At 39.9% G+C, this 13,372-nt stretch overlaps 1 protein-coding gene across 1 annotated transcript in view; it reads right to left on the minus strand.

Moving 5' to 3' along the window:
• Positions 1-3,653: 3,653 nt before the first annotated feature.
• The window catches only part of CHRM5 (cholinergic receptor muscarinic 5), a 49,556-nt gene continuing 39,837 nt past the window's right edge, over positions 3,654-13,372 (minus strand). The window contains exon 3 of the mRNA XM_042047588.1: positions 3,654-8,029. Within this exon, the coding sequence (XP_041903522.1) occupies positions 6,360-7,946 (1,587 nt within the window). The 5' untranslated portion in view covers positions 7,947-8,029 and the 3' untranslated portion in view covers positions 3,654-6,359. The remainder of the gene's footprint in view (positions 8,030-13,372) is intronic.

Consider the following 13,372-nt stretch of genomic DNA (forward strand, 5'->3'; position numbering starts at 1 on the left):
AAAGCTTACAACCCCTCTGAATTTTTCCCTCAAGAAACTCAGTGAATACATTTTCTAAAAAATCAAATTGATATTGCAATTGTTTATTTATTCCTCCATTTTTCCCCTGAAGATTACTCCACTCTATTTACTATTATTTGACTGTTACTTCTCCCTGTTTCCATGCTGTGCTTCAGTTTTTTCTTTTTTTAATACCACTGTGAGAAAAGAAGAGAATGTTGTCTTTATTTCACATTTACTAGTTTCAATAGTTTTAGTACTCAACCTTGACATCATTTGAACAGTGCCTTTTTTCTAATTATAAAATAAAATAAAATTCAATTATAAATTATTCTGTTTTAAAAAAATAAATAAAAGAATTTCAATTTTTATCACGTTGAAGACCTTGTTTTCTTTTACCACTGTTTGAGTTGCTTCACACATTTCTGTATCATTGGAATAGCTGAATGACAGAATGAAGAGTTTATCAGCTGAATGAAGAGTTTGTATTGTTGCATTTTACAAAATGTCAGGAAAATGATTAGATTGTCATGTATGTTTTCTTAGATATTTCAGTTAAAGAAACTCAACCAACAGATACTGTCAAATTCCTGCTCTTTAATTTAAAATATTTATAATTTTAATGAAAATTATTTCGAAAATAAATTCTATTGTGTTTTGAGAGGACCAAAACCGTCATGATTGCTTAAGATGAGAAACTATTTTGGAAGCAGAAAAGCCAGGGAAGCAATTTTTATTTTTCATGATGCACTGCAGCATTTTCAGAAAGAGATGCAGCTATGTGACATGGGTGAGGCCAACATAGCACACATGCCAATTTTGCAGCATCTGATTTTTTTCTGCCTGAATTTGTGTTCAAAGACAGAAGTGTCATAGGGAAGAAATGGTAAGTACCTGAATTGAGTTTATATCACTGAGTCAATTTAATGTGTGTTCTGCATAATTCTATCAGGATGCCTCCAAATTTGTAATGAGAATACAAGAAAATCACCTGAGTGCTGCCAGTCTCACACAGCTCTATAAAAATTCTTGGCCATATAGCCAGATTCTCACACACCTTCCAAAAATGTGAGTTTAATAACCTTGACATAGAAGTGAAAAAGGGAAAGTCCACAGGCTGCAACTGCTGATCAAAGGCAGGTAACCTGCCCTGCAGCACACCCTTGACCTTTTTTAGAGGGTTTTGGAGGAAAGGACTCTGCAAATAAGCTGTATGAATAACTTGGGCACCAGCAGTCCAAATCCAGCTGCCCAGTGTTAGAGGGACTCTAGTACTAACTGGAGCCCTACAAACCTATGCACTGAATTCCAGAATAAAAATTAGATTAAAATGTAATAAAAACTCGTAACAAGAAGCCTACTAGCAAAAAACCTGAGACATTTAATCAAACTCAGGGACTGAGCTACATTCCACACTTCTAAACAAAGTATGGATGGAAATGAGTATTGGGACTGGATTTGGTACTAAGTACTGGATGAAAATAAGTAAGAATTTTCTAAAACATCCACCAGCATGGAACCTTTGCAAGCAGGCTAAATTTTACTTCATAATTCCTTGGCAAAAGACTATCTTAACTGAACAGATTTTTTTCTTCCACTGCTGAACCCTGATCACCAGATACCCAGAAAAATGTTGAAGGCATCTGGCTTTCAACACTGAATCAGTGAAATCACAGACTGAAACATAGGGGGTTTCTATTCTACCCACTCCTATTTTCTTTTGTCAATCACATTTCTCCTATGCTCTCTCTCTTAGCCTTTCCTGATTTTACTGCCTCCTGCAGTATAGGAAAGAAGGGTCTTCCCGTGAGTAGCTGTGAAACAAATTTATTTGGTCAAATAAATACCCTTTCAAAATGAGTAACTATGACGAGGTCTAGAGCAAGAGGTTTCAGCTCTAAGCACCTGTGAATGGGAGGCATGTTCCACTTCAACCACGCAATCTCCTAACACCACCAGTAAAATAGTTTTCTTTACCTCTGCTACTTTGCATTTCTCCTTATACTGTTTTCTCAACTGCAGAAAACTTAAGCACACTCTCACATACAATGCCACATTAATCAACTTGGAACTTATTTTTTATCTTTAAAAATAATTCAATTTTGATATGAGAAAGTGCTTGCTTTTGTTTCTGATTTCCCAGACTCCCAGGTAACCTTATTTTTCATGTACTAACCATAGATTTAAAAGTATGATAAAGTGGTTTTAGGGGCTAGCTGACTAGTGTTGTTAGTTTATTGATGCAATACTGTGCATCAAAAAAATTACAACGTTAGGTGCATGGCCTCATTTTTTCCTACTAGAACTAGCAAACAGCCCTTTAGTCACTCTCATGTCTTTTGCATTTCAGAAGGCATCAGGCCACAGGCTGAGTGGGGGGCTACAAAGCTGAATCCAGTCATGTTCCACAGCTGGAATCCTCCCTTGTACCCTCTCTCCACTCTTCCTCCTATAGCTACCCCCTGCATTGCACACTAAATGAGGCCTTATGGACAGCACACACTAAAAAACAACTATCTGACCTCCACTATGTCTAGGTTGCTGCTCCATGTAAGAATTAAAAGATACTTCAGCTTCTATTTTGGCATTGTAATCCAGGAATTCAGTAAAAACACCCAAATTTAAGAGGTCTATGAAACAGAAACCATCAGCAAGCAGGGTCTGGAGAAGTACCTGTTGAGAAGAAAACTTCTGAAGGATTTGAAATGTTTGGTTTATTTGAAGAGGACTGACTTTGGTATATCAGCAGATACATGAAGAAATTAGTGACATTTATTGACTAATGGCAAAAATACTGAGTAAAAGGCAGCACTTTTACTGAGTGTAACAAAGACCGAAGTTCCTTAACCCTGAAAAAATACATTTACCAAAATGGAAAAACAATTGTAACATCATCCCTTTCTGAAACCACTAATAGTCATAGATTATCTCCTGTTTTACAACATGATGTTATCAATTTTTAATTGTTTTAACTACTTATAGATATAGGGTCACTATTAATAAAATCATAAACCAGAAGCTTATTTAAATGGTTAAAGTTTAGGGTTTTCTGACTCTCAACTGTCAAATATATGTGGCAGAACATTTCTGACAGGGTTCAAAAGGCAGCAGTGGAGATTTGGGGCGACCACATAAGAAACAGAGTGGCCTCTTACTGGCTTGCTAGGGGTAAACCCAAGTACTCAAGTGAAAAGACACAGTATCCTTTTTTAGAGTTAAGGTTAACCCGTGTCTCAAAACAGAGAAGCCACTGACTGCCCAGCAGCTGCAGGAGCATTACAGGAGCTGTCCTTTGCAAAGCTCTTCACTCTGAGTAGTCACAGAAAGCGCACAACTGTATCCAGGTGTTCTACATCTGCTTAAAAATTCTGGGAACTCTTCCAAGTATTTATCTACAAACATAAATTATATTTGCAAAAAATTGATGTTAGCTGATCAATTATGGGAATCTGGAATATGTAGGGAGGCTGGCATTTAAGAAAAGGGAGAGACAAAAATCATACCCCCAGTTTATGGGAAAATTCAATACTTGAAAATATAAAAGGTGCTGGGTCTCTGGAAAGCTTAGTTAGGGATGTGTATTTATGCATCTATATTGATAATACATACATATGTATATATGTATGTGTACAAAATGATGTATAACTAAAATGTAATTTTACAAAAAACATTTCATTAGTCCATTATGATAATTAATTACAGGTCAGTAAAAATTTCATTAAAAGGACAGAAATACAGGTAACAAGATTTTCCTACACTGCAGAAGTCCCACAACACCTTTTAAAGGTACAAAATATAATCAAGTACTAACTGATACTCTGATGAGGACCACATTTGTCTTTTTGTGGTTTTGATTATTTTTAAGAATAAACATCCTACATAACAATAAAGCAACACACACCTCTTTATATAATTCTTGGTATTTACAATGTACTTATCTGTGGCCATGTAATCTCTCACATGGTAGGTGCTAGCAGCATAATTTGAGCACATATTTCACTATTACATTGAACCAACATTATTGCATCCATCACTGTGTATTCTAGTACATTTACTGAGCAGAGAGTCCATAAACATTTACAGAACATTCTTGATCAACAGACACCAAAACCAACAAAAAATACCCCATTTAATTTCAATAGGAGCCAATGCTTCACTTCAGCAATAACAGTGTAGCTAGCAGGAACTGTTACTACCTCATAAATTTTGCCTTTAAGTACAGCTTGTGCCCCCAGAGAGACATATTCATCTACTAAAAATCAAACATAGTTTATTGAATGTCTGATCTAATGTAATATAAAATAAATTCACTCTAATAACCAATTTGTACATATTACTGTATGCAGGAAAAGCTCTGGATAGTGACAGAGCAAAACTGATGAAAGAGTTTTTGTAAAGACCTCTGCTTTCCTTTCATAAGTAATCATATGCTAATGCACAAAAAAAATAATAGGCACAGTATGGTGCATTACAAAATCAGTCATGTGAAGTTAGAGAACATATTTTTACATTAGTACACTGCTAACCTTTCACTGACGAAACTTTCCCCTGTGGACACTGGGGCTAAAAAAATGTTAATTAGTTGTACTGTGATTGTTGACATGGAGGATTTATCTATCTGTAGGGAAACATTCTGATGGCATGATAATTTAATAAATTATACAATTTCACTGAGAGCAATGGTACATTCATGATGACTTATTCAATCCCTGAAATGTGCAACTGGGTAATGTCACCACTGCAATGTCCCACTGAAGTGTATAGTAGATATAATATGAAGATTGTCCCAAAATAAAATTTCAGAGTATCTCACTCAGAATTTTGATAGAAAGGCTAGAACTGAATTTGAACTTTGTGTACATGAAGATCTTTCTCCTTTCTTCATAACAATTTGATTTCTTTAGGATTTCCATGCCTCATGACTCCCATTGCCATTAACTTTTTCTCATGACCTTTTCTGAGGCTTCTTTTTTGTTCCCAGCACAAGGAGCCAGGTCACCAGGTCCGTTCCAAAGGCCTTCTGCTGAAGGCAGCCCCTTGCTTACCCACCCACTTGGTCAGTGCTGCAGGACTCCTGCCAACCTAACACAGACACCAGGCTGGCACAGGCAGTTCAGCTCTGGCACCAAAAGCCCCCTCAAATCTCAGCTAGAGGTCAGTCTCAGCTTGTAACTAGGCCACTACAACCCAGTCCCAGAAGCCACAGCCACCAGAGGGGTTGACTCCAGCCCCATCTGTAGCAGATGTGGTTTTGCTGGACCAAAAGAGAGTGCCTGAAGATAACTCATGTTTCCAAGCACCTGATGTTGACTAGTATTTGTAAAGCTATTTAAAGACAAAGAATACAAAATGTTCTTAATAGCTTTATAGAAACTTGAAAAAGTTGCTTAAAAAATCTTTCCTCTTTAAAGGATGCCAGTTCTCTCACTGTTTATATATAGGTAAATGTAATGGAAACTTTTGGAGCAAGGTGTAGCACAACAGAAGAGATCTCAAAAAATACTTTCCTTGTGTTGTAGATAGACTGTCCATTATGCTTTACAGTCAGTTCTGATTTGTACAATTGTCACTGCTGAATAAAATTTTTAAATTTCCTTCAGAGGTACTGGGAACTGGAGAAATTCAGACCCATCTTCTATCCATCACCATTTTTACAAATGACCGTGACTTGCATGATGGAACTGAGATTGGGACTTGCTTCTTCATGTACAAAATACATTATCTATTTCTTCCACTACCAGCCCTTCCTATGCCTCTACAAGAGTCATCCTTAAAGTGGAAATTTTCTCAGTATTATAATCTGCCATAATATGTGCATTCATTTGGAGTATTATGAATCTCCCTAACCTTTTAGTATTGGGGATGACAGCATTTACCCTTTGGATAGTCCTTGTTTCATCTCAACAGCCAATGGTAAAGTCTCAAAACAGAAGTAGCACAGGCTGCATTGCTTGGTACATTGAAAACTAAATAAACAATACACTAGCAAAGAACTATAGGAAGAAACAGTTCTGCTCTACAGGGAGACAGACTGGATGACCTAACCTGATGACTGGATGACCATCCCAGTCTAATTTCTCGTAGTTTATAATTTACTCTACTTATTCTCAGGCTGAAAGAAAGGACATAAGACACCAAACACAGTAACTGTAATGCAATTCTACTGCATAGTCAAAAACAACCTGTGTTGCTCATAGCAGCCACTGACTTTTTATCCCAAGCACACTACTTTCATGCAAAATTTAACTTTTCAGTATCTTTTTTTAACCACTAGACACAACAGCAACAGCTTTGAAAAGACAGAATTTGCTAGGTTACATCAATATCTATATTTCCCCTTATTCCTTATACAAGAACAATTATGGCAGTCTTGTATTGCCCTGCCAGTATAGTTTCTCTTCCACTTTTTTCTTTTTCCACTGGCAGAAAAGCAGCATCTTAAAAGTCTTCCTGAAAGTTTTATTACAGAGGGCGTAACAAATGGGGTTAACAGTGCTGTTCACATAGCATAGCCAATATCCAAGGTGCCATAGTGTCACGGGAATGCAGTCAGAGCAAAATGTGGAGATCAAGACCATGATATTATAGGGAGTCCATGTGATGATAAAAGCCAAAAGAATGGCACTTAAAGTCTGTGCCGCTTTGCGCTCCTTTATAAGAACCATCCGTTTCCTTTTGGTGATTTGGTTATTTATATTTGGATCCATGCTTTTGATGGAAGGGTCCTTTGACAGAGCAGCAGAACAAGGACTTATTTTTACTTTTCGGCAACCATTGTTGGCTTCCTGGGTGCCATCAGCCTTAACCACCAAACGGAATTTGTAGGCCACACATTTTTTATTTTTCTGTACATGTTCTTTGGCAGGTGACAAAAAGTATTTCTGGTTCTCAAAATCATTTTCTTCAGGTTGGTCTTTGACAACGACATCTGTAGTCTCATTATACTCTTCTGCCTTACTTTTAGATGGGCTTTTGTAAGTTACTTGGAAAACCGAGTCAGTGGCAAGTTTATCCTCGTCTTCTGACGATGCGTAGCTGCTGCAGGTGGTTAACTGGTCAGCCTTAGCCCAGTCCATACAAGTACTTGCTGCCTGAGAGGCCTTCACTGTAGCTGATGTACTTCGACTAGATGAAGACCAAGAAGCCTGACACCTCTCTCTTTTGACTAAGTTTTGTTGCTTGCAACTGAAGCAAGACTTCAGGAGAGTTTTCTGAGGCTTTATTGTCTCAAACTCTGCCACAGACTCTGAGCCCTGCAGTTCAGCGAGGTCCTTGGTGCGTTTTTCTGTCTCTTTATAAATGCGGCAGTACAGAATGGTCATCACAGACACTGGAATGTAAAAAGCAGCAATTGCAGTACCAAAGGTGATAATGGGTTCATATAGAAACTGTATCTGGCACTCTTCAGGTGGTACTGTTCGTTCACCCACAAAATACTGCCAGCACAAGATTACAGGTGCCCACAACATGAAGGAAATTAGCCAAGCCATACCAATCATGATGCCAGCTCTTTTGGGTGTGCGTTTGGCCCTGTAAGTTAAAGGCCTTGTGATGGAAAAATATCTGTCAAAACTGATGACTAGGAGGTTCATTACTGAGGCATTGCTAGCTACATAGTCCAGTGCTAGCCACAGGTCACAGGCAAGGCTTCCAAGAGTCCAATGGCCTATGAGTATATAGGATGTATAAAGGTTCATAGAAAATATCCCAATGATGAGATCTGCACAGGCAAGGCTGAGCAAGTAATAATTGTTGACAGTTTTGAGCTGACTGTTGACCTTAAAGGATATCATTACAAGAATATTTCCCACTATGGTTATTAAGCTTACAATTGCTGTTACAGTGGCAATAGTAATGACTTCCCAGAGGCTATGCCCTTCTAACTGCTTATGGTTGATGGATGAACTGTTTACAACAGTAGAATTGCTCAATAAATTGACTTCCATTCTTGTCCTCGGTGTATTGTCATTGGGACCTTAGCACTGTTGCATACTGCTTTCTGTGCTCAGAAGCATCCTTTTGGAGATAGCTATAAGGAAAAAAATCAGAAAATTTAAGTAGCTCATTAAATAGCACAGACTTCCATTAGTTACCATGAAAACACCTGTAAAACAACCTATCACATTATTTGTGTTCTCTTTTTGCATTTTGATTGTTATTTCTACCGTTGTGAACATAACTAAAACATACAAATGTATATCCTAGGACATTTCAAAATGCAATCTAACTATTATTTCATAAGACAATCAACCACAGCAGCTCTTACATTTTGAATACCTTAGGAACACTCGACATATTCTCAAAGACAGACATTTAAAGTTTTGCAGTGCAATAAGACAGTGAGTCACTGTGTTGTTTCCTACAGTAGTATTTAAAAGGCATGTCAAGGTTTCAGCAATTATCTTCGAAAAATTTGTAAAAGTCACCAAAAACAGAAAGAGAGTAAGAGAAAACTGGGGATGCATGGGGTGTCAGGAACCACACTGGCATGGTGACAAGAAACAATTAGGTGTTAGAAGTGTTTGAGGCAACTGAGGGGGAATCTTTGAGCAAATGAAGCAGGCGAGGCCAAGAAGATGTTCGTGGAAAAATAAGTTAGGCAGGAAAGACTCTTCTCTATTCAGAGATCTTAGGAACAGAGGAGACTGATGGGGTCAGGTGTGGAAGTACAGTCTGGGTAGTTTGGATGAATGGATGGTAGGATTGAGGATACAGAGGAGTAAACTGAAGAGAAAAAAGCAGAAGATAACCACAGTGGTAAAAAATGCAAATTTAATAACCAATTTTAAATACCAATTTAATACTTGCATAAACAGCAAAAGGTGAAAACAGGACCACTCTATTAATGCATACATGCTGCTGACATCCATTGCTTTCTACATTCCTCACTGCTGTTTCTTGTGCCAGAGAATTGTGCCTGTATTAGGCAAACTTTCTTTCAAAGACACCTGCTGGGTTTTGAGTAATTCCATCACATTAGGTGACGCTAATCAGTTATTCAATGCTTAGTCTTGCAAAACTCTGTAATTTTGAAATAGCCAAATAGTACTCAGTTTTTAAAGTCAGAAATGAAAGAAATTATTAACAGATTTTTCTATTGGGCATATAGCCAGTGTAAAACTGGTATGATCTCTTTTTTCAAAGCAGACATAGGTTCAGCTAAAATTATCACATGAGTTACCTATTAAAGTCCATTTCTAAGTCTTTAAGATTCTCTCTGCATCAGATCTCTATTATATGGTCCTCTCTATCCATCCACACCACTTCTCTGTTTTCATCTTTCATCCTAACTCTCAGAACATTGTTTTCTTTGGTCTTGGCAAGTGTCTTTCATTAACTGCAAGCTTTTACAGCCTATCTCTTTCCCACATCTGTCTTTTGTTCCAAGTACTTGTGTCCTGTCTCTCACCAGCTGAATACAATTTTTTATAGCCACTAGTTGAACTTTCAGAAAAGTATGTAACTTCCTTTCATTGTCCTCTTTGTCCAGGGAGGTCACCAGCACTGGAGGTGTTTAAGAGGTGTCTGGTTTAGGGGTTACTGTGGTAGTTCTGTGTTGATGGTTGGACTTGATGATTTTACAGGTTCCAACCTTGATGATTCTACAATTCTATGATTCTTATTTGTTTTTATTGTTTCCTTCACTTTTTTCCCAGGTCTCCTAAATATCCACAGAAGTGTATCATGTTTCTACTTCAAACCCTGATTAATGGTGATCTCTTGATGTGATGAAACTGGATAATGGTAAGTTTCCTGATGTACTGAGACTTCTGCCTATCATACTTCTCAATATGGTTCTCCTCCGTGTGTGTCTGTCATCTCCCATTTTATATTTAAATATTTGTGCATCTGTACTCTGCTTATACACAGCAGATACTGAGCCTAATTCAACAGGATTCTAGTTCATGTATAGATCTTGCAGACTAGCAATAATCATAGTACACGCATGCTGACTATCTGTACGATTGGCTCTCTCTCCAACCTCCAGAGCCAGACTAGCAGCGAGGAACAGCTGAAGTGCCATAGCAGTTCTAGTTAGTCCTATGCAAAGAATGACATTTCATCCTGGTTCTGCATTCTGCAAAGACCTCCCCCAAGTCATAGCTGTCTTGATGGCTGGCACACTGGCTTCACAAATCTTTACAAAAACTTGAAGGGTAGGAATTCATTTCATGTGAAACAAAGGTGTGTGGAGCAGCTGCATGGCTGTGGCAGGCAGCTGAGCCGTGAGAGAGGAATCTGTGGTTCTGCTACCTCATGTGGCTTATGCTTTTTTTTTTCCATGGACAGTCAGCAAAGTTGTTCTGCACATTAAAAGCTCCATGTGACTAAATTTTCAAGCACAGGGTGTGGTGGCAGGTTTAGTGTGGCAGTGTCAGAAGACAGTTAGGGCTGTTTGCTCTGCAAGGGAAGGTGAGAACAGTGCCAAGGCAGGCGGGAGCTGAGACCTGACCAAGAAGCAGCAGGATGTGGAGAAGCACGTTTGGTTCATGAGAAGGCCAGAGACAGTGATAGTCCAGTGACTGAACAGCAAGTCTGTAGTGATGAGGCAGGTCTGAGACCAAGCCAGGAAGCCCAGCCAGCACGTCTGAGTCAGGATCTGAGTCAGGATTGAGGAGATAGAAGGCCAGGTGTAGATGTAGCTGCTGCCTGGCTGCGATGTAGCACAGGCAAGGGCCAGCGGTACAATCTCAGCTTAAAAGCAGTTCCCAAGGAAAAGATGAGGGAGGCCCTCATTTCTAGCTTTCTTCAGTAGGTCTTACCAGCAGAGCAGCTGACCTTGGACTTTTGCAAGATATCAGCTAAGGCTACAGATGGTCTTAAAGAGGCACCAGCTATGAATATCAGGCACATGAATGAATCTGTACAAACCACCTTTGCCTAACACCTGGGTTTGAGCAGCCATGTAGAACAATTATAGATTGTTTCAACTTTCTGCCTTTTTTTTTGCCAGAAGATGGCACTCATCTCAGAAGAAATTGTATAGATGCTGTGGCCCGTAATGCTTTGTCTTTGCCATAGATAGCAAGTGTGTCCCCCTCTTAGGTCACTGATACCCCTTAACATTAGGAATTGGGAAGAAAGACTGCTCAAACTACTCCATGTGGATTGCAGACTTCAGAGCAACAGGAGAAGCAGAAATTGTTGTTGTTGTGACACAGTTGTTCTTGGTTTAAACTGACATGGGTTGGAGAAATACTGATAATATGTTATGGAAACTACATAATTCCTTAATAAATTTCTTAATAATTTCTTAATAAAAAGCACTGTTTTTATCATAATGCAAAGCTTTCCCTCCCTAATGGGCTGTTTTACTGTGATGCCTATAAAGCTGACAATAGCTGACCTACTAGTATGCAAAGATCTCTTCTTGGCATGTTGACCATTCTCGTCATCTCTTCATACTCTAACATCTTTTGTTTCATAGGTCTGTGTTAACAGTTTGTGGTGTTACCTTTTGTCATCTGTTTGTGTATCACTCAAGGCAATAGAGCATGTGAGTGGGACTTCTGTGTGCTATGGTAACATAATTTATGTTAATTGTCTATCATAAGAGACGATAATAATAGGGAATCAAAATTGAATTAGAAAATCAAAATGCATATGTACAGTATCATGACTTTGCTATGCCTCATAATTATTAATGCACAATGTTCACGCTTGTGAGCTGTAACGGTATTTTTTATGTGTTGCCAAGTAGTAATGATATTTTTTTCAATCTATCCCTAAGTATTAATTATGTGAGTTGTTAAATTTGTACATAAAGTCAGCTTACAGTTATCTGCAGGCAGATTGCTTGTGTCACAGATTAATTGCACCACAGATGCAGGCACAGCTTGGGTTCACCAGGTTTTATTAGCTCTACCTCATTCTGGGTCTGTCAGACCTGTGGTGGCTGCATGAGAATTGCCTGGATATCTTTGCAACATGCTTGCCAATGGTGGTCCCTGTCACTTTATTTATTTGGTTGTGTGCTAACTAATTTACTGGTTTGCTGCACACTCTGCCCCGGAGCTCAGCAGCCCACAACACAGGTAGTTGTGCAGCTACAGTACAGCCCATGATTTCACAAAATGGGAGTTTTGGTCACATTTTGCTGGAAGCACTACTGAGTTTAAAAACCCCTCAAAACCAGATCAATGTTTTAATATGTTGTCAAATGACAGCCTGTGTGCTCAAGAGGGATAGGGCTAGCTAGTGTTAGGAAACTGGGGACCTTTCTCAAGAACAGAATAGAATGAGTGGCTGCTTAGTTTAAGAAGAGTAGGACAAACCAGCCTAGCACTATGGCACGAAGCTGTTCCTGTGTCTCTGCTCTGTGTCCTGAGAGAGGGACGCTTCTCAAGAGGCTGTGGAGTCAACTCACAAGGTTCATGTAGCGCAGGCATCTGTGTAACACCCTGTCAGTTGCTTTTTCCCTCATTTGCTACAGAAAGCAAAGGTCCTGCACTTGGGTCACAACAATCCCATGCAGCTCTACAGGTAGAGGCAAGAGTGGCTGGAAAGCTGCCTAGTGAAAAAGGTGCTGGAGGTGCTGGTTGACAGCATCTGAACATAATCCAGTGTATGCCCAGGTGTACAAAAAGGCCAACAGCATCCTGGCCTGTATCAGCAATAGTGTGGCAGTGATCATCCCCTGCCCTGTACTCGGCACTGGCGAGGCCACACCTCGAGTCCTGTGTGCAGCTCTGGGCCCCTCGCTGCAAGGACATTGAGCTGCTGGAGCAGGTCCAGAGAAGGGCAACAGAGCTGGTGAAGGGTCTGCAGCACAAGTCCTGTGAGGAGCAGCTGAGGGAGATGCATTTGGTTAGTCTGGAGAAAAGGAGGCTCAGGGGACACCTTATCACTCTCTACAACAGCCTGAAAGGAAGGTGTAGTGAGATGGGGATTATTCTCTTCTCCCTGGTAGCAAGTGACAAGAGTAAATGGCCTCAAACTGCACCAGAGGAAGTTTACATTGGGTATTAGTCAATTTCTTCACCAAGTGGGTGGTCAGGCATTGGAACAGGCTGCCCAGGGAAGCGACGGAATCACCTTCCCCGGAGGTATTTAAAACATGTGTAGATGTGGGGCTTATGAACATGGTTTAGTGGTGGAAGTGGCAGTGCTGGGTTAACAGCTGGACTCAGTGATATCCAAGGTCTTTTCCAAACCAAACAATTCCATAATTCATCTGGCTTTAGCTAAGAGTTCTAAACACTAACTACATGGCGTTTCTGTGTTTATTCGTACAGGTGCAGAGCGATGTTCCCTCCTCGCCGCTGGCACCCGCAGGAGGCCGGGCCGGGCCCGGCTCGGGGCTGCCCGCGGGCCCCGCCGCCACTCGCGCCCGCGCACCAGCCGCCGCCAGGGGGCGCTGCCGAGGCCGCGC

Source organism: Corvus kubaryi, unplaced genomic scaffold (assembly GCF_017639235.1).
Source record: "Corvus kubaryi isolate FWS band 111438036 unplaced genomic scaffold, C.kubaryi_AGA036_p1.0 66, whole genome shotgun sequence".
NCBI classification, from domain to species: domain Eukaryota; kingdom Metazoa; phylum Chordata; class Aves; order Passeriformes; family Corvidae; genus Corvus; species Corvus kubaryi.